The sequence below is a fragment of the Bipolaris zeicola genome (assembly GCF_000523435.1).
Source record: "Bipolaris zeicola 26-R-13 unplaced genomic scaffold scaffold_54, whole genome shotgun sequence".
Lineage (NCBI taxonomy): Eukaryota > Fungi > Ascomycota > Dothideomycetes > Pleosporales > Pleosporaceae > Bipolaris > Bipolaris zeicola.
Window position 1 is genome coordinate 39,624 of NW_006912103.1, and position 18,536 is coordinate 58,159.

The 18,536-nt window shown below is 52.4% G+C and overlaps 9 protein-coding genes across 9 annotated transcripts; 5 read left to right on the plus strand and 4 right to left on the minus strand.

Moving 5' to 3' along the window:
- Positions 1-1,958: 1,958 nt before the first annotated feature.
- COCCADRAFT_4167 (uncharacterized protein) lies at positions 1,959-4,404 on the plus strand (the record flags this gene model as incomplete). The annotated part of the gene is made up of 2 exons (XM_007713029.1): positions 1,959-3,134; positions 3,184-4,404. The coding sequence occupies 2 exons, from the start codon at positions 1,959-1,961 to the stop codon at positions 4,402-4,404; spliced, it is 2,397 nt and encodes a 798-aa protein (XP_007711219.1).
- Positions 4,405-4,546: 142 nt separating this feature from the next.
- On the plus strand, positions 4,547-4,795 carry COCCADRAFT_93413 (uncharacterized protein; the record flags this gene model as incomplete). Its single annotated transcript, XM_007713061.1, has 1 exon — positions 4,547-4,795. One exon carries the CDS (start codon positions 4,547-4,549, stop codon positions 4,793-4,795), a length of 249 nt encoding a protein of 82 aa, XP_007711251.1.
- A 69-nt stretch (positions 4,796-4,864) lies between these two features.
- On the plus strand, positions 4,865-5,523 carry COCCADRAFT_4168 (uncharacterized protein; the record flags this gene model as incomplete). Its single annotated transcript, XM_007713030.1, has 3 exons — positions 4,865-4,972; positions 5,134-5,208; positions 5,317-5,523. 3 exons carry the CDS (start codon positions 4,865-4,867, stop codon positions 5,521-5,523), a joined length of 390 nt encoding a protein of 129 aa, XP_007711220.1.
- A 1,156-nt stretch (positions 5,524-6,679) lies between these two features.
- On the minus strand, positions 6,680-6,883 carry COCCADRAFT_93378 (uncharacterized protein; the record flags this gene model as incomplete). Its single annotated transcript, XM_007713062.1, has 1 exon — positions 6,680-6,883. One exon carries the CDS (start codon positions 6,881-6,883, stop codon positions 6,680-6,682), a length of 204 nt encoding a protein of 67 aa, XP_007711252.1.
- Positions 6,884-7,593: 710 nt separating this feature from the next.
- COCCADRAFT_93398 (uncharacterized protein) lies at positions 7,594-8,176 on the plus strand (the record flags this gene model as incomplete). The annotated part of the gene is made up of 2 exons (XM_007713063.1): positions 7,594-7,676; positions 7,756-8,176. 2 exons carry the CDS (start codon positions 7,594-7,596, stop codon positions 8,174-8,176), a joined length of 504 nt encoding a protein of 167 aa, XP_007711253.1.
- Positions 8,177-8,471: 295 nt separating this feature from the next.
- COCCADRAFT_93422 (uncharacterized protein) lies at positions 8,472-9,244 on the minus strand (the record flags this gene model as incomplete). Its single annotated transcript, XM_007713064.1, has 3 exons — positions 8,472-8,546; positions 8,726-8,890; positions 8,990-9,244. The coding sequence occupies 3 exons, from the start codon at positions 9,242-9,244 to the stop codon at positions 8,472-8,474; spliced, it is 495 nt and encodes a 164-aa protein (XP_007711254.1).
- A 984-nt stretch (positions 9,245-10,228) lies between these two features.
- Positions 10,229-13,093, minus strand: COCCADRAFT_4171 (uncharacterized protein; the record flags this gene model as incomplete). The annotated part of the gene is made up of 8 exons (XM_007713031.1): positions 10,229-10,328; positions 10,382-10,777; positions 10,829-10,966; positions 11,016-12,525; positions 12,575-12,708; positions 12,786-12,891; positions 12,948-12,986; positions 13,057-13,093. 8 exons carry the CDS (start codon positions 13,091-13,093, stop codon positions 10,229-10,231), a joined length of 2,460 nt encoding a protein of 819 aa, XP_007711221.1.
- A 733-nt stretch (positions 13,094-13,826) lies between these two features.
- COCCADRAFT_93407 (uncharacterized protein) lies at positions 13,827-14,323 on the plus strand (the record flags this gene model as incomplete). The annotated part of the gene is made up of 2 exons (XM_007713065.1): positions 13,827-14,135; positions 14,174-14,323. 2 exons carry the CDS (start codon positions 13,827-13,829, stop codon positions 14,321-14,323), a joined length of 459 nt encoding a protein of 152 aa, XP_007711255.1.
- A 152-nt stretch (positions 14,324-14,475) lies between these two features.
- On the minus strand, positions 14,476-16,268 carry COCCADRAFT_4172 (uncharacterized protein; the record flags this gene model as incomplete). Its single annotated transcript, XM_007713032.1, has 3 exons — positions 14,476-14,747; positions 14,815-16,004; positions 16,078-16,268. 3 exons carry the CDS (start codon positions 16,266-16,268, stop codon positions 14,476-14,478), a joined length of 1,653 nt encoding a protein of 550 aa, XP_007711222.1.
- Positions 16,269-18,536: the final 2,268 nt, after the last annotated feature.

Sequence of the window (18,536 nt, forward strand, 5' to 3'; positions counted from 1 at the left end):
CTAAAGCCACACTCGCACGTGGCCGATTCTTCTACATCGACCTAATCCTGTTTCTGTGCAAGTAGTGAAACAAATTCCCCGATTCGGAGTTCAAACACGGGAGCTATATATTTCCAATACTTTTAAGTGTCTTTTAGGTCCGGATAGTTTGCGTAGCGGGCCAGAGATTGATTGCAGAAATCGACGAAAATGATTAAAATTACTGTGAAAGGAAACTGTGTTGGTCTAGTTGATGCTGTATATGATTCAGGAGAGGGTCATGCACGGTCTCATGTCGAGTAGAACGCCAAACTTTAGTAAATGACCACAACCACAGTTTTGTTGCAGTGTTCTACAGTGAATGGGAACTTACCCTTCTCAGGTAAATTATTCATAGCAGATTGGAAAAGGCTATTCCTAGAAGAGTCACAGAGGTGATGCATAACTTAGGTATTGATGAATGGTGTAGAGACGGTTGCTAAATGGTTCTCTCAATGTTATCTGACCTACCTCTAATATCCGTATCCAAGGCCGCATAGCAGGATCGAGAGGCAGGGATACATCGCCGTCCATGAAATACTCAGTACTCCCGACAAAAGGCGCAAACGTTTTCATGTGTAGCACTGAAGGGTTGGTAGCATGATCCAAGGTAGGTGGTGCTCGCACCACTGGTACAAGTGCCTAGCGTGTAGAAAAAGGAGTTCTGTCAACGTTTTGCGCCGTCTAGCGTCTAACCCTTGACATGGGCACGGGAATCAATGGTTCTTTTGCGAATTACTCGTTCTGGTAGTATCAAGAGTGGTATGCTAGAGAAGATGGGTCGGCGGTTTGATATGGCCATGCATGATGCCGCTGTCGTACCGTGGAATCAGTCCGCATCGAGACAGGAGTTGTTTCTGAGTATAACCGAGATTTGCTGCAGTATTCAACATGTGCTTCAAGACTTGCTTTCCACGGCATATCTACTACGCCACCGAGAGGGAGCCGAGTCAGCCACAGGTACCCGTGCCCTTAGGGGTTTCTCTTTCCGCGGAGCCCATAGGTGCATCCTTCTACCGTCGGACCGCATTGCGACCGCAAAAGATCCGCCATAATCCACACTTTTTGATCCAAACTACCTTCTCAGGAAGTTGCCACCAGAAGTTGTGGATGTTGAAGGATCAGTATAGTGATGCGGCGAGGTGGAGTTTCAAGGATGTGATTTGCCACTATTCCGGGCCGTCGCGCTTGGCCTCGAGGGACTGAACACCGACCGCCCTGGCTGTATTCCACGGATTTCTGCTGTAATCGACACCCTTCTGTTGAACCTACCCTATCGAGAAACTGATCATGCATTAACACTCGGTTTGGTTCGACGATCATACAGGGTAGCTTGATGAGCCAATTGGATTTGCTAGTCGTGTTGCGGGTGATTGTACGGAGGGGGGAGCTTATGTCGCAGAAGTCCAGAGAGCAGCTGCTATGAAGAATTGGCGGTTCTAACATGCTCTTATACCAAAACAATATTCTTATAGAAGTGTATAATACATGTGCAATAGCAGACTGTGAGGAAATGTGAATAGCCTGGAAGCTGCGCGTTGGAAAGCGCATCAGAAGTGAATGTAGCCAGGGTGCGGTAGATCATTGATGGGCAGTAGAAGCGGCGCCAAAGGTGATCGTGTGCCAAGTATCAGGTAGGTTGTGTTCTGGCCACGAGAAGGTCCTTTTGTCGGTACCCAGTCGGATGCTGATTGCTGGAAATGCCATGTCATGGTAAACGCCGGACGAAAGTGAAAGTTGGAGAATGCTTACTGCAGTGGCAAGTGTGGCGGTGCGAGCCCATGTGAGCAGCTCTAGCCACGGTGACTTAGTTGACAGGAGCACAGTGCAAGCAGCGGCTGTAAAACCCTCTGACCTGTTCACCGCAGCGTCTTGTCTCCCCCTCTTCTTCTTCTTCTTCTTCTTTTTCTTCCTACTCGCCTAGAACACAATATGCTGCGATGAGTCTCTTTTCTTCCTTTATCATTCAGCCCGTGGTGCGTCATGCTCGTCGATTCTCAGGCGTTGTCCAAGCGAGTGACGAGGGCAATCGGCCGTCTCTAGCATGTGATAATCGCGACTCCGTACCCATTCCACCTCCACACCGCGACAGCATCGGCAGCGCACGTGAAGACGAGGATGCCGAAGCGACTTCAGCCACACGACCCACTGTCCCCATCGAGCTATTTGACAGCTTCTCTTCTCTCGCTCGGCAGCCTCGCAGCGCTGTTGTTGAGCGAGCAGATGGCCACGACCATGTACCAATAGACACCCCAGTCGAAATGGCCGCAAATCGATCCGATACCCTCGCAGATCAGCTCGGCCGCATCCAGCTAGACCCGTCATCATCACCAACTGCCCTGCCGCCGCCTCCGACATCGACACAAGGCCCTCCTGGCAGCACGCCCAGCCAGAATGCCACGGCCATGTCGGAATCACTCCCCGCAGACGATGGCATGGCCCATCTTCGCACGCGTATCCACGAGATCAGAGCAATGGCCATTCCGGACCAAGATCGTGCCCGCATGATTCACGGCTTGATGACGGAAAAGTACAACTTGATGCGGCCAACGTCTCCTGCCAGTCTCGTATCACACGACCGTCCCTTCACCCCCACCTCTGGAGAATCCCTCTTTTCCGAAGTCCACGCTTCGTCGCCCTACTCATCCACCTCCGATACGAACCCGGACATTCCCTATAACCTGCGCGAAGGCGACACCAATCCAACGTATCGACCCCAAAACCACCACCACAACAACAACAACGGAGAGCATGGCGAGGAAGAAGAGGACGATGTCATTGAAGGCGAACTTGTCCTTGGTTGCCAACACTATAAGCGCAATGTCAAGGTGCAATGTTTCGAGTGTCGTCGCTGGTACACCTGTCGGCATTGTCACGATGCAGTCGAAGACCACAACTTGAACCGAAAGATGACACAGAACATGCTATGTATGCTGTGCGGGACACCCCAGAAAGCGGGTGACGTCTGCACCAATTGCGATACTGAGACTGCATGCTATTATTGTGACATTTGCAAGCTCTGGGATAACAACAGCAAAAAGAAGATTTATCATTGCCCAGACTGCGGCATCTGCCGGCGAGGCGAAGGTCTGGGCAAAGACTTCTATCATTGCAAGGTAAGTCTATCATTCTCAACTTGTTTAGTACCACGCTCACAACTCTCAGAGCTGCAATGTCTGCATCTCCATTTCCCACGCAACCACTCACAAGTGCCTGCCACGTGCCACTGAAGGCGACTGTCCCATCTGCGGTGACCACCTTTTCACCTCGTCTACTGCGGTCGTGTCAATGCCTTGTGGTCACTATCTGCACAAAGGCTGTTATAATCTCTACATGCAGACTGCTTATAAATGTCCCATATGCAAGAAGAGTGCCGTGTGTATGGACTTGCAGTGGCAAAAGTTGACTCAAGCAATTGAAGGCCAACCAATGCCAGAGCAATTTGCAAACACCCGAGCAATTGTGCAATGCAATGACTGTTCGGCAAAGTCTTCGGTCAAATATCACTGGCTTGGAAACCAGTGTTCAACATGCGACTCATACAACACAAACGAACTCCGTATCCTGAATGGGCCAGAGAGTGAAGAGGTCGCGAACGCGATCCTGGATGCAGACATAGATTCCGGATCGCGATCACCTGTAAGCGTCAGCTCACCGTCGTCCCAAGCCCCACTTCGTTCGCCTCGATACTATTTCCAGCCGGATGAACCAGAAGAGACATGGCTTCCAGGTCAGCTACCCTCTTTTCCATTCCAAATGCCACAGTTCCCTGGAAGGCCCCGGATGTTGCAGATGCCTCAGATGCCTCAGATGCCTCAATTCCCGTCTCTACCAAATTTCCCACAGATGCCCCAGTTCCCGCAAATGCCACAGATGCCGCAGATGCCTCAGATGCCCGATGCGGCGCAGCAGATGCTGGAGCGGGTCCGCAGGTCATTCGATACTTACCTCAACCCCACCGGAGATGTCCGCGCCGAAGACGTACCGATCATCGACCTGGGACATGAGGAGCGCACTGAGCGTTCGGCTACGGATGGTACCAAGGTTAAAGAACCATCTTTACCTCAGTATGTCTTGGAGCGCTTTACCCAGTCCCTGGTCCGCTTCCGAAACGATCTTAACCCGGCATTATTCGAGGACATTCCAAATCTGGATTTGGCTGAAGACCACGACCCTGATGGATTGCAATTTTGGGGCGAAGACGGTGGACGGCTTAATCGCTTCGTCAACGGTGATGATGATGACGAAGAGGAAGAGAGCGATAGTGATGACAGTGAGCATTTTGACGAAGATGAAGAGGAGTACGATGACGAGGATGATCATGAGGAGACAAAGGACAAGCAAAAGCATGGCAAAAAGGAGTTTGATCTACCAGGCCACATCTAAGGCGCATACGGGTGTTCTGGGCATGATAAAAGTGTGTGGTGTGTTGCGTTAGCGGGGCGTACTTGCGGCATTTTGATTGAAAGGTTAGCATTGTAAGAGAGTGCGTTGTATTTGGACTCGAATACCCAAGTAATGATACAGCATGACTAAACAAAAGCTCGCCTTTGATGGAGTCGTGCCTCACGTGTTTGTGTGGTCCGTGCGTCGTGCGCTAAGTAAGCGACCACAGCGATTTTCGTGTGGTTCTGAAATTCCGAATTCTACGCCTCACCTCGCATCCTCAACGTCGACTAACCCCACAGCGAGACCCTCTGTCCGTACGTACCACGATATTCCCATTAGTTTTGTTTTATTTGCGTATCTTTGGCATTGCTGCGACAGCGCGCTGTAGCAGCTGCGGAATCCGAGCTGTGCCAAAAGGCTATCAGAGGACTTGTGCTAACGTGATCTCTGTATAGAAATGGCTCCCACCACCAAGTCCGCCGGCAAGAAGTCTGCCGGAAAGACCGGCCGCAGCGCGATCGCTGACGTCGTCGCCCGCGAATACACGATCCACCTCCACAAGCGCGTATGTTGATTCAGTTTAGTGAAGTCCACGGATGGTCTCGCACAAGCTTGGAGGGGCGCTCAGTCAGGCCGATGACACTGAACTGGGTGCCCATACTCGCGCATGCAGGCATCGGGCGGAAGACTGAAGGCGAACATTAGGCTAATAGATTGGGGATATAGGTCCATGGCGTAAGCTTCAAGAAGAGGGCCCCCAGGGCTGTCAAGGAGATCCGTGCTTTTGCTAAGCAGGCTATGGTACGTGGGCACCGAATCTAGTCGGAGGGCAATGTCTGGTGACTGCTGGCATGGCCTCTGCTGGGACATTTTTGTGGAATATGGAAGTGGATGCTAATGTTATATTAGGGCACCAACGATGTCCGCCTTGACCCTCAGCTCAACAAGAAGGTCTGGGAGTCTGGTATCAAGGGCGTCCCATTCCGCCTCCGTGTCCGCATCTCGCGTAAGCGTAACGACGAGGAGGGTGCCAAGGAGAAGCTCTACTCCTACGTCCAGGCCGTCAACGTCAAGGACCCCAAGGGTCTGCACACCCAGATCGTCGAGGATGCTTAGATGGGATTGCTAAGGGAGGGAATGTAAGATGTGCATATCAAAAGCATGGCGTTCCGGCGGGATATGCTGAGTAGCTACTATGGATATGTAGAGCGAAAAGCTGGTGAAATGATACCTCAATGACAGATCATGCCCCGCCACGTTTGATGGTTCAACCAAGTTTTGTTTTGACCCAATTGACGTCTTTGCCCAGGATTTGTTTGACGTGTGATGTGTGGTATGTGGAGTGAGTTGTGGCGCATGTGTGGATGGTACTCTAGGTATGGGATTGCTACTACCGAGCGCTGTGCAGGAAGTAGTGGGCAATGGAAGAATGGAAGCGAGGGTGTTGACATGGAGGTTCAAGTGTCAGGTGGCGACTCTTTGACCATTGCCTCGTGGTCAATGACACTGATGGTTACTTATGTAAGTAAGGGTGACGCAGGTTAGGCGAAAGAGGTACCATGGGATTGTGAAGTAAGTAGGAAGAAAAGTCACATGGGGATCTAAGCAGTGGTGTGATGTGTGCAGAAGGCGGTTGAGCCCTTGTGTTTTGTTGTTGATATTTGTCATTTTAAACGTACTTATTAGACGACTCAAGTATATCGACAGCTACTATGGCTACTGACCTCGGCTGAGGCGCGAGAAATAAATGGGTGGGGGAGCACAAGATGACCATGGCGTTTTGTTGCAATCTCCATGGTAGTTTAGCACCAGCACCAGCACCAGCCGCTGGTTCGACTGGTGGTCCACTTTGTGCCAGAGCGGCAGCGGGCCTTTGTACAGCATGTGCTTGTCGATCGGCTGGAAATTGTAAGTAGTCAGTCGTTTAGTGTAGTGTATTGTAGTAGCTTGTCGGCGGTCCAGGCCGAGAGGTGGACATGGATGAGGCTAGAAATGAGGAGAAAAGGCTGAGATGTGCTGTCTACTGGTGATCCGAGGGCAGCCGATCGGCGCGTTGATTGTGCGGAGAAAGGAACCGAGATGGGTCGCCGTATGTGTCTGGTGATGCTATAGACGAGACGCGACGAGGTGGGCGTCGCCATGGAAGCCATTGGCGTTAGTAGTATAGCTCTGGCTTGGCGCCTGTTTGGTTTGCCACCCCTGTTGCAGCAACGGCTCACCCCAGCCAGAGACCCTGTGCTCATCATACCAACACCAATTACAGCCCGTCTCATCAAGCGAGGGCCAGCCGCCAGATGCTGGTCGCACTCGGGTGTTTGCACGACAAACCAGCCTCGTTCTTGGCCGTGAGTTTGGCCCAACACGAGATGGATGGACGCTGGCGCTGACACTCTCCGCACACATCGATCGAAGCATATACACAGCCACCGACACAACGGTTTTTTTCGAGGCCCTGGTTGATCAGTTCACCCCACATGATTCCTAGTGCTTGCATTAGCACACGGTGCCCTTGTGATAGAAGCGAGTATTGGATAGGAGGCGAAAACGTCCATGCGGGAAGGGAAAGGCCCTCTTGGTGCATTGAAAATCACTAATTTTGGGGGCTTGCAGCCGACATGCTAGGCCGATAGAGTGCCAGGTAAGCTCCGATGGCGCCTCCGCCAATCTCTACCGCGTTAGCACGCCTGACATGGCGCAGGGTGAGTGCTGGGAATGCACTGATGTTTCTAGCATCACACTAGTTCCGGGGAGGGAAAAAGGGTGGGCTTCACGGGTATTGGGTCTGCGCGCGCGCTGAATGGGCAAGACGAGAAAAGGAAGGGAAGAAAAGGAGCTAAAGCCAAGGTGCATGCACATGTCGTGTTTGTGCGCTGTCGACCCAAGAGGCCTGGTCTGAGAGTCTCTCGCTGTGCTGTGCCGGGGGGGGGGGGGGGTGGCGCCCAGAGAGCATTTGTTTAAATGTCTCCCCCAGACGGCCTTCCCGCCTGCTTATCCCCCCTCCCTCTTCGTTGCTGTTCCGTCGTTGTCGTCGTCTCACCCCAAAAAATAACCTTAATACCCCATCATTCGCTCGGGGTTACTCTCGCTTTTACAACTTTATAATACTCTTTTAATCAACTCAGGCGTCGCTGTTTCCCGTTCCACCAAGACCCTGTAACCTTTACGTTCGAGTCAAATATCATCAAGATGCGTTTCTCCACCGCCGTTGCCGTTGCGCTCTCTGCCTCTGTCAGCCTTGTCGCTGCCCAGGACAAGTGCGATGCTCAAAAGTACGTTTATTTTTTTTTGGCTCATACGCATCATTGCTCCCACAGAACAACACGAACTTAAACTAACCCCTTGCTTCAGCATCGTCGACACGTGCGTTTCCGGCTACCAGTCGCGCATCGATGCCTGCAACAAGAAGGGCAACGACTTCATCTGCCTGTGCGACGTCTACCGTGATGTCCTCGTCTGCTACAACAACTGCCCCGACTCGCTCGACAGGCCCCCGGTCGAGAACACCGTCACCTCGTACTGCAATGCCGCTGAGCCCCTGCGCGCCGCTGCTTCCAGCTCCATGGCTTCCGTTGCTAGCGTAGCCGCTACACAGTCGCACGCTTCGGCTACTAAGACCAGCGAGCCTACTGCTACTGGCTCTGGCTCTGGCTCGGCCAGCTCTACTTCCCCAACTGCCCCTGCTTTCTCTGGTGCTTCCGGTGCCGACAAGAACAGCATCAAGGCCGGTGCTGCTCTCCTTGCTCTCGTTGGTGCTGCCGGACTTTTGTAAGATGGTGGTAGAGTTTGAGAGGGGGTGACGTTGTGGGTGTGTTAGTGGGTTGGAAGTGTGGATAGGATCAATTTCAATCGGGATAAGCATTTGCTATGCCTGTTGGATCACTTGTTTTTTTTGGTCTTTTTTGCCGTGTCTTTCTTGCTTGTGATTTTTGTGTATTGCATTTTTTGAGCCTTGCGTGAAACAGATATCACTCTTTTTTAAACAAAGTAAATCCATTCTATGCCTGATCAAAGCAGACGTGCAGAGCAACTGACCTTGTATCAGATCATGCATCTCACATTCCCTTTTACTCTTTAATCCTCCCATCCTTGACCATCTCCCTAATAGCATCAATACTCGAATCCACCGCCTTCTTCGCCATCTACATCACAACGTTAGCCTGTGTGCACTTCCCCACACAAAAAAAAGGTTCACCCGGTTCTCCGCATCTCTCTCCTCCCCCCCCCCTTGCTCTTAGGTAATCCCCAGCCCTCCCAACAAACTCGCCACCCAAAAGGTCCAAAAAAGTAAGCAAAAAAGAAGAAAAAGAAAAGAACTTACCCCCTTGAGCTTCGCCAACTCCTTGTCCGCCTCCTCAGTCCCTTCCTGCACATTAGGCAACCGAAACTCAAACACATACGTCATGTGCAGATCCTCGACACCACCCGATGCCCCCTCTGAGATGATATTGCGAATATGCGATCCATCTTCTTGTTCAAAGTCGACCTAAAAAAAACCCCATATACCCGATTAGCATATATATATATCCACCTTCAAATCCCCCCCCCCCCCAAAAGTCGAATGAAAGGAGAAAGAAGGACGTACCCAAGCCGGCCAAAACCCCCTCACAACCTCCCTCGCCCGATCCTTAGGTCCCATACCCGGCTTAAACACTACATCGCGCGTCACCACGCCGTCACTGCTTTCCTCGAGTACAGTGCAACTTTCAATTACGGGCACGAATTCCTGTGCGTACCGGATTTTGCGTTGGAGGCCCGCCCAGAGTTGGGGTTGCGTGAGGATGGGGGTCGCGCCGGGGGGGTTGATGCGGGATGTGTGGGCGAGGTTGAAGTTTACCATTTTTTCTTGTCTTTCTTCTTCTTCTTTTTTTCTTTTACACCAAGGGCTTTGGGTTATTCTGTAGTATATCTTTTACGTCGTTATTGTTGTTGTTGTTGTTGGAATGGGTGGAGGTCAAGTTGTTTTGATACGTTCTTTTCTGAAAGTGGGGTGGGGGGGAGGGGAAACCCGGTTAACTATGAGATGCTGTTATGGTGGAAGAGGAGAAATAACAAGACGGATGATGCAACAACTATATACCTGCAACCTCCAAACTCACTCCTCCTCACACCACACCACCACCCCCGAGTTGCCGAAGTGCGAAGATAGATAAGCAAGGACTCATGAGCTAAGCAAGACGGTTTACCCCGTCTCCATTCTTCGGCTCCACACATATGCCGTCCGAACATGCACATAACGCATGCCCAGCTTTTTCTTGATTTTTGCTTACACAATCCCTCGCTGTTACGGTGTTAACGAATGCGCCCCCACAACTCCATGTTTGTCATCCACATACCCAAACATACACACACAAACACAATATCTATGCATAAAACAACCGGTTTTCTACTACTAGAGAGGGGAATTGAACAATATACAACAAAGATTCTTCGTCAACAATAATCGTTATTCTTCATATTGACCCCGCGCTCAGTGTTAAAAAAAAAACCCCCCAATAAAAAGCGCTACCCTTTCCTCGTCCCGTCTCAAAGCATCCCCCCAAAACGCCCATGGAGCACTTGCATGTCCTCGCAAGCCTACAACATATCCTCCCCTCCCCTACAATGCAGTAAAGCGAGCCAGGTCAAATATAGTGCGGAAAACTGAAGAGCATCATATACGATCCAAAAGAGCGCCTTTTTTTTCTTGCTCGCCAGACTAGTTGAAGCTCTTTTTTTGACTTCGTGTATTTTATACACTGGCAAAGAGCCAATAGAGGTCTCCCCCCAACCTAGGACCGCCATGGCGGTTCATGCGCAATATCCCAATGAGAAATGTGTGGTTTTACTCCTGACCAAAGCCGACAGTTTCTTCAACAGCAATGGTGAGTTTCTGGTTGAGTGCCTCATACGTCTTGTACGGCGGTAGATCGAGACGGTTGAAACTGTTCATCTGATTAGCTCCTGTCATGTTGTAACGTTTGCTCAAGCGACATACCATGTGTGAGACTTTGGCAGTTGGTTTGGCTCGCCAGCCTTCTCGATTGTAAACCTTCTAGGACCATCACTACCCTGCAAATCCTTGAATCCGTTGACGGGAATACGCGATGTACCCGTGGCGAACTGCAATAGACGAGACTTTTGTTCAGCGTCCCAACTGCGAATGCACTTCCAGAAGTTCTGGATAACTTCGTCATTCTCCGTGTAACCGCGGTAGTCGGTGTGCTTCTTCCAGTCATCCACGTCGATGTCTGCTATACCACCGATAAGCAACTCGAGTTCACGCTCATCGAAGACGTTGACGAGATCAGCGGGGATCAGCTCGTGGAAACCAGTAATGAAGGCCTGGAATTGTTCTTCGACACGTTTTTGAATACGCCATTCCGTAATGAGTCTATTGTGGTCAGCATGCCTATCTGGTAAAGTTCAAATCGGATCTACGTACTCGACGTATTCGTGCTTGTTCTCGTTCGTGACCTCGATGTTTTCACCTCCGGGCTTCAGCTCAATGCTGACGGTCTCACCAAAGCGCTCGTCGTCGGTTGAGAATGTCAATTCCAGGGCGTCTGTAATGTCATTGTTCCTGTCATCTGTTAGTTTCGCATCATTCACTAATGAAACCGCAGACCTACAGCATCCACTCCAAGTTACGATGGAAATCGGCGTCTACACCCTCCATATCCTGTAGCGAAACCTTCTTTTTAAGGATCATCTTGTAGAACGCTCCAATGAAAAAGGCATCGAGGAAACGACGGTGGAAGATGGCCAAACCCACAACACGACCAATGAACTTGAAGTAGTTCAAGTGCTCAGGGTTGATACCGGAGTGGGGGTTGATCTGGAGAGTGTAGTTGTCGTGTGCGGAATATTCAAACAAACAATAGAAGGGATTAAACATCTCGTGGGAGAGCAAGAAGAAGAATTCTCGAGAAAGACCTCCGTAATCAAGACCGTCTTCACCATCAAACTTGATCATCAGTCTCTTCTTGAGGTCGGCAGCGCTCTGTCGCATGATCTCGTGGTAAGAATCCTCGAAAATATGCGATCGGCGCACCTTGACGTGACATTGACCACTAACAATGCGGAGCGCTGGCTGCGATCGGAAGTAAATGAGCTTACGACGGAAATCGCGCTTGTATTGTGGCACGTTCTGATCCAGTGAAGAAGGTAACCTCGGGTCATCCCACGTGGTAGTCTTTGTGTTGTGGTCCACAAAGTATACTCTTGCCGTGTTGGTGAGACGCATTTCCCATCCTGAAGGCAGTGGGCCAAGCTGGGAAACGGGCTGCTGCTGAATGGTGCTACCGTTGGCAGCCTGACCGCCGTACATGCGGATGTATTGTTGTCGGCGAGGATCCACCCATGTTGTCGTTCGTGTGTTGTGGTCCACAAAGTACGGTCGACCTTCGGGTGTATGACGCTGCTCCCAACCAGACGGAAGCTCTCCTGTACCAGCAGTGGTTGCTCCCGTTGCCATCATGCTCGCGGCATTCGCTGCCGAGCCGCTGGGCGGCGATGGCTGGCGCTCAGTCAGGGTAGGCGAATTGGCACCTGTTCGGTCCTCTGGTAACATGCGATTCTGATGTCGCATGCGTTCCTGCTGCGTCTGCGCTGCTACATCTCGACGTTGGTCTGCCTCGTTGAAACCCGCGCCCGGTCTGATCCATGTAGTTTGCCTGGTGTTGTGGTCGACGTAATACGTTCGTCCCAAATGATCTTCACGGCGCTCCCAACCATTTGGCAGTCTCCCTTGCGCATCCTCGAAAGCGCTGTATGTGGCACCGGCACTGTTGCGAGCTGGAGGCGCCCCGTTGGGTGCAGGCCCAGGCCCCGCAGGTGGGCCAGTCGGTGCACCTGCTGGAGGGGCTTGACTCTGGCGCTGGGGAGCGGCTTGACTGGCGGCCGAGGCTCGATTGCCTGGATACACATCGGGAGGATGGAGGTTCGAAGTCGAGTGCTGTGGGGTAGAGACAGCGCCGGGGATGGAGCCGTTGACGGACGGGTGCGGGGACGCATTCGGGCGGGTGGCATTCTGGGATCCTTGGCTGATGGGTGTAGATAGATTAGTAGAGAGGTTAAGAATGAGCTTGCCGTGAACGACCATGTTGTCGTTGGACTTTTTGAGATCGCGCGTAAGCATCTCTGGACTCGAGTTAGCAGGTGCGCTCTGTGCCGGAAGGGTCCCACCTACCGTCTCCGCCAGCGTCAAGATCTATTACTGACCCGATGCGGACGTTGATGACACCCAAGAAGCCCTGGTCCTTCTTCTTGAACTTCTTCTGGTCAAATATTTGAACCGCCAGGACGCTTTCTTCGTTCACTCTCCTGTACCCATGTGTTAGTGTCGATCGAAAGCGTACGGGGGATTGTGGTTGTGGCGGGGGGGGGCGTATGTGACGTACATGTCGAAGCTCTCGTTCCAGTAGGGGTTCAGCGTCTTCTTGATGACGCTCGTGGTGCGCGTCTGCTCGCCATTGATGGTGGCTACGGCGAAGGGGTCGGGAAATCCTGTGGGGCATACATGAGCGACGCGACCAAGGCCAAGTAGGTGAGGGCATACGTACGGAACACATCGCGCTTGTAGAGACCATCAGCGGCAATGACTGCATGGTATTAGCTTCTGGCAAAGCCCATAGGGAGAAGGCTTGTCGTCCGGTGGGAGGTGGGACGTACTGGTGATGCGCAGGTTGGGCTGGCCTGCGCCGTCCATGATGCTGGTGGTGCGCAGTGATGCAGCGCAGGATCAAGGCACAAGGAGCAGCAGGACACGGGGCGACGGGGTTGCGAGGGAGGAGCGGCTCTCAGAGCTCGCAGAGGTGAAAAGAGAGAGAGAAGGGGTGGGGGGTTTGGAGCGGTGGTGATGTTTCGCCTTGGTTGGCTCGCTGAGGGTGACGAGGGTGGTGGTGGTGCTGGAGGAGGCTGTGCGTAAGGAACCGGCCGTGCGCCGCTGCAAAGGCAAATGCGACTGGCGTCGAGGCTCGTGCCCGGAGAAGATCCGGCGAGGGTGGGAGAGAGTAAGGGCTTATTCAGGGTTGTGTAATTGTGTATATGTGGTTATGTGAGGGCAGCAGCGGCAGCCACTAGTTCAGCGTGTGGCCGGTGTACAGTGTGCCTGGCCTCGCTCGTGGCGGCTGGCGTGATGTTGGGCACTGGGAGAGCACTGGAGGGGGGCGAAAGCAGCGCTGCTGAGGGCTGCGATGGCCGGAAGGTGCCTTGAGTCGTCGGCTCGGCGCTTGCCCCGCAGGCACGCCGGTCGATGCGAACTGGTGGTGACGGGAGGGCTAAAATGAATGCTAACCAGGCTCACGATATAATATACAACAGACTTGGAGGCAGAGCATGCCACCGTCTGCTTTATCAGTACACTACCACCACCGCCAGCCCGCTAGCACTACTCAACAACCATCTGTGCGTGGGCTGTCAAGTTTCTGCTCGCTCGCAAGATGCATGGTGTCGATGATGTCAAACCCAGGCCATGGCAGGGCCAGCACCCACCAAGCCGTCGACTGCATCCATGGCCCCAGATGGACCGCAGGGCTGCGCGGCCATGTCTTGCATGTCACCACTTTGCTGCTCCGGCCGTGTCCAAGCCGCCGTTGACGACCTCTTGGTACGCCTCAGCTCTTGTTTCGTGGTGCTGGGCGCTGCTCCGCCCCGGTACACGCCTCGTCGACATGGGATCAGATGACGGCTGCCTCAAACGCATTGCAGACAAGTCGTCCAAGCACCCCCAGAGGCCCGTCTGTCTGTCTGTCCTTTTGCATTGGGATTCGCCTGCCACTAAGCAGAGTACTTATTCATGCGCCACACCCAATCCACACCCGCCACCGCCGTCGCCACACCACCCCTCTACACTACTATCCGCGCCTTCCGTCTTATCGTCCCACACACTCTCGGACTCGGACTTGCTGATAGACCGCCACCGGCTCAACAATACTAGACTAGACATACCGACATGCACCAAACAAACAAAACAACAAGCAATGCATTCAGTAACAGTCAACCCCCTGCAAATAACCCCCAGGCCCTAATGCTCGCCAGACTCCTCGCTGTTGATGCTCCTCTATTTTTGTACACATCTAGGTCAGCACCCTACTCCCTGAAACTATCCCCAATCTCCATCTTCCTCATGCCCAGCAACGCCCGGAACTTGAGATACGTCTCGTATCCACTCAGCTGCATCTCCACCCTCATGTACCTCGTCCATGCCGCTAGCCAGTACAAAAAGTTGCTGGGCCACAGTATAGATCCCCCGAGCTTGTCCAAGCACTCCTCATACACCGTACGAGATGCGTACCGCGCAAGAATAAGAAACGTGCGCACCGGTCCCTGGCGCGTGTGCAGGCCCTCGTCAAGCGAGCGTGCTAAATGCCAACCGTCAGAAAGAAAAAAACAAGTGTGTCGTCGTGTAGATGCAAAAAAAAAACTTACTCAAATCGTTCGTCTTGAGAATCAGCAAAATGACTCTCGGTACTTGACCCAGCAGCTCAATCAGATTCTCAATCAGCCCTTCTCCCAGCGCATCTCCAATCACCTTCTTCTCCTCGCTTGTCCTCGATGTCATGACACCCCCACCTCCATTCTCCTTCTTAGCCAACACCGTGTAATCCCTGCCCGTAATGGCCGATGCAAAAAGCGGAAAGTGTTCATCCTTGATACCCGCAACTTCATATGCATACTTGCGCATGCCCGCTTCATCCGCATCTAGCACAGCAAGCCAGAGCTTTGCATAGCTGCGTCGTATGGGCATGGGGATATCGCGATACAGTCCGTGATCGTAGAGAATAACATCGAAATTGTTCTTGCCGCCTCGCGCGGGATTGTGCCGAATAGCAATGTTTCCACCATGGGGATCGCAATGCAGCGGTGCGTCCTTGCCGAAAATCATCTCGTTGAATATACGTGCCAGTGCCGCAGATACCTCATCCCTATCAATGCCATGCTCATCCAGGCTCTTGAGATCGTCGGTCCGGAATCCAGATACGTATTCCATGACCAGCAGCCGTCGCTTTGCCCAGAGCACCTCGGGTATGACAACCGGTACGTCCCGGACATGGGAAAAGTACTCGCGTGCTCGCATGGCATTCTTGCCCTCGAGGGTGAAATCCAGCTCTTTGGGGAGAGATTGCTCCATTTCGTCGGACAGCCATGTGAGATCGTACTCGGGGAACCAGCGCTTGAGCGTGGCAAAGGAGAAGCTTGTCAGCGCCAAGTCGAGCCTGGCCCATTCGTCCAATGCAGGATGCTGCACTTTGACTGCGACTTTTTGCCCCGTTTCGCGCACCGTCGCCCGATGTACCTGAGCCAGTGACGCGGCGCCAATGGGCTGCTCCTCGAACTCGGAGAAGAAATCAAATATCTCTAGACCAGTGTCTTGCCGGCACATTTCCTGTATCGATTCGAACGACGAGACCGGGCACTTGTCTTGTAATGGGATAAATGTATCACACCATTCGTTGGGGAGGAGGTAGTTCATGCTGCTGAGATGTTGACCCAGCTTGACAAATATCGACCCGTTCTTCTCGAGCGTGCGAAGCGTGCGTTTGGCGCATCGAAGGTGGCACGCCTTGAGTTGCTCATTGTAATCCGGCTCGTCGTCGCGCTTGAGCACATGGCGATAGCTGTGCAGAAAAGAGTGGCATTAGCTACCGATTTTGTTGCCCCATAGAGGCTACCGCATTCCATGGAACATACTCTCTGATGTTCAGTACCAGTGTCGAAACCACACGGTAACTCCTCTGTGCAGCTATGTAGACGTGTCTGGCATCTTCGTTGAATGTGACTGCTGTTGCGCCGATGACGAGTCCGCCTCCCAGCAAGACCAGTTGTCTCCGTCTCTTGCTGCTCTTTGCACTCCTCCCCGCAGCTTTGCCAGCAGCATTCATAGCCGTGCTTTCACTTGCAAATGCCCTCTGCGCACCAATTCCCCCCGCAAAGCCATTTTGCCCAGCACGTGTGCCCCGTTGTTGCCATAGACTCTGCCGTTGCGGGATTCTCGTCGTCGTCCGTCGTTGCGATTGTATACAGGCTCGGCATGTCCACGTCCTGCGGAGCAGCGGACTCGAAAAAGCGCTCAAAGTCGACATCATATGCGCATGGCCGGCGCGGTGGGCAGCATGGCAGGTGGAGTGGCGTTCAGATTGAGAAAAACATCAAAAAAAGCTGAACCGCCTCACGGCAACCCGTCCGCTTCTAGCCACAATGTCGTTCGGTCGACATTTTTCCATTGAGACGTAGCGCCGAATCAGAACGCCGCAGACGCAGAGACCCCTGGTCGGCCTTGCAGCTTGCGGCGACCATCCACACTACCGAACTGCAGCTTGCAAGCCTGCATCCGCACCCCTCGCACCACATCACATCACATCACACATACACACATGCCTGCTAACTACACAGTACACAATAACCCCATACACTCCTTCCCCGCATATTTTGAGCACATGACTGCTTAGCAATATAGTAAAACGCTCAAGTCAAACATTATACAACTAGCCCTTCCTCCCAAAAAGTAGTGCAGCATCAGCCTTTGGCTCCCAACGGGTATAGCCGCCTCTACCCCGAGTATCAGTCCGCCATTCAAACGCCAAGAACACTCATCTACCGTCTTTCTCACCCGCCATCGTCAAGTCAGCAATTCGTCGTTATTTCGTACGTTTCGTCGTGAAACTGGCCCCAGACACTAATTCACCACAACCACACTGCCGAGTGAATCTCGGCAGTCCCTTGTCCCCTCCTTCCCCCACAAAGCCGTTTACCACATATCCTTGTTCACATGTCAATCGTTTCGTTAAAGCAGAGTACTCCGTTCCCCTTGAGGTATCCGTCAACTCCCTCTGGTGTGGTTTGCCGGCGTGGATTTGCCACATGTAGACTTCCAGGCTGCGAGACGTTTTCCGTGGGTGAATCCGTAATGTCTGTTACGAGAACGAGGCCGGCCGTCTTTATCGACTCGATCAGGGCAGGAGCAAGCGACTAGATACCGTTAGCTGTCGAACCTGTCTTCCGTGACAAAGTACTCACTAGCAGACGAGAACTGCATATCAGACCCATGAAGTTGTTGTCTCTTGCAATCTGCACTGCCTCCTTCACAGATATTCTCGTGCGACCGCTGCTCAAGACAATATGCGTACTTCCTGAAGGCGACCTAGAGCTGTCTGCGCCGAGCTCGTTACAAAGAAGAACTGGATCTATATCGAGGTTAGCATCCTGCCATGAAGATACTTCTTGACTGAACACTTACAGTTGGGTTGCTTCCAGTTGATGACTGTACAAATGTCCTGATTGAAGGAGCTAAAGAGAACGCTCCTTAGCGTACTATCAATCTCGCCCGCTCCCTGCTCTCTCAATTGGCGTGCGTGTTCGAAAACCACAGACAAAATCTTGTCTGCAAAAGTATTCATGTCAAGTGTTGGCCCCAGCTTGAGGCGTTCCTCTTCGAGTTTGGACGGGAATAGGACATGCAACTCAACATGGATGTGAGCTGGAAGCGCTGTCAAGGCTTCCTTCAAGGTAATGAAAGATGATGCCATGACCTGGTAGATGTTTGGAATATCTTCTGCGCTAGCATTACTCAGCTCCCTGGCAAGCTGCTCTGCAGTTGTGGCGGTTTGCTGAGCACCAATAGCAGCAAATTGTGCATGTGTCAGGATGTTGACCGGAACTTCAAGACCATGGTGGTTCACTTTCCACTGAGGATGCAGTACCGGTATACCGTCGGCAGTCAATTGAACGAACAGTCGGACATACTCCCCAGATAGGCTTGAACCTGTGATGAGAGTATGAGGTTGTGAATCCAGCTGGCTCGTAGCTTTCCAGTAAGTGGCAAAATGAGTAATCTCCAGTGGGATACCGTGGAAGGGCTTGACAACTTGAAAGTCAAAAGTAACTCTGCCAATCGCGCGAAGCCTGGGGTCGAACAGCTCAAGATGCCATCTTCCTGTGCCTTTGGAACGCTCCGTAAACACCTTCGAGGAAGCTACACTGCGTGCAATGACCTTTGACCCTATCGTAGGGTACACGTCAAAGTCGATGGAGAAAGTATCAAGGTTCTCGATCTGGAACGAGATGACTTTGAACTCATCTTGGATAGGTAACAGAATGTTGCGTGGTATGAGGTCGGAGCTTTTTGACGAGATTGTCAGCCTTGCGGCTGG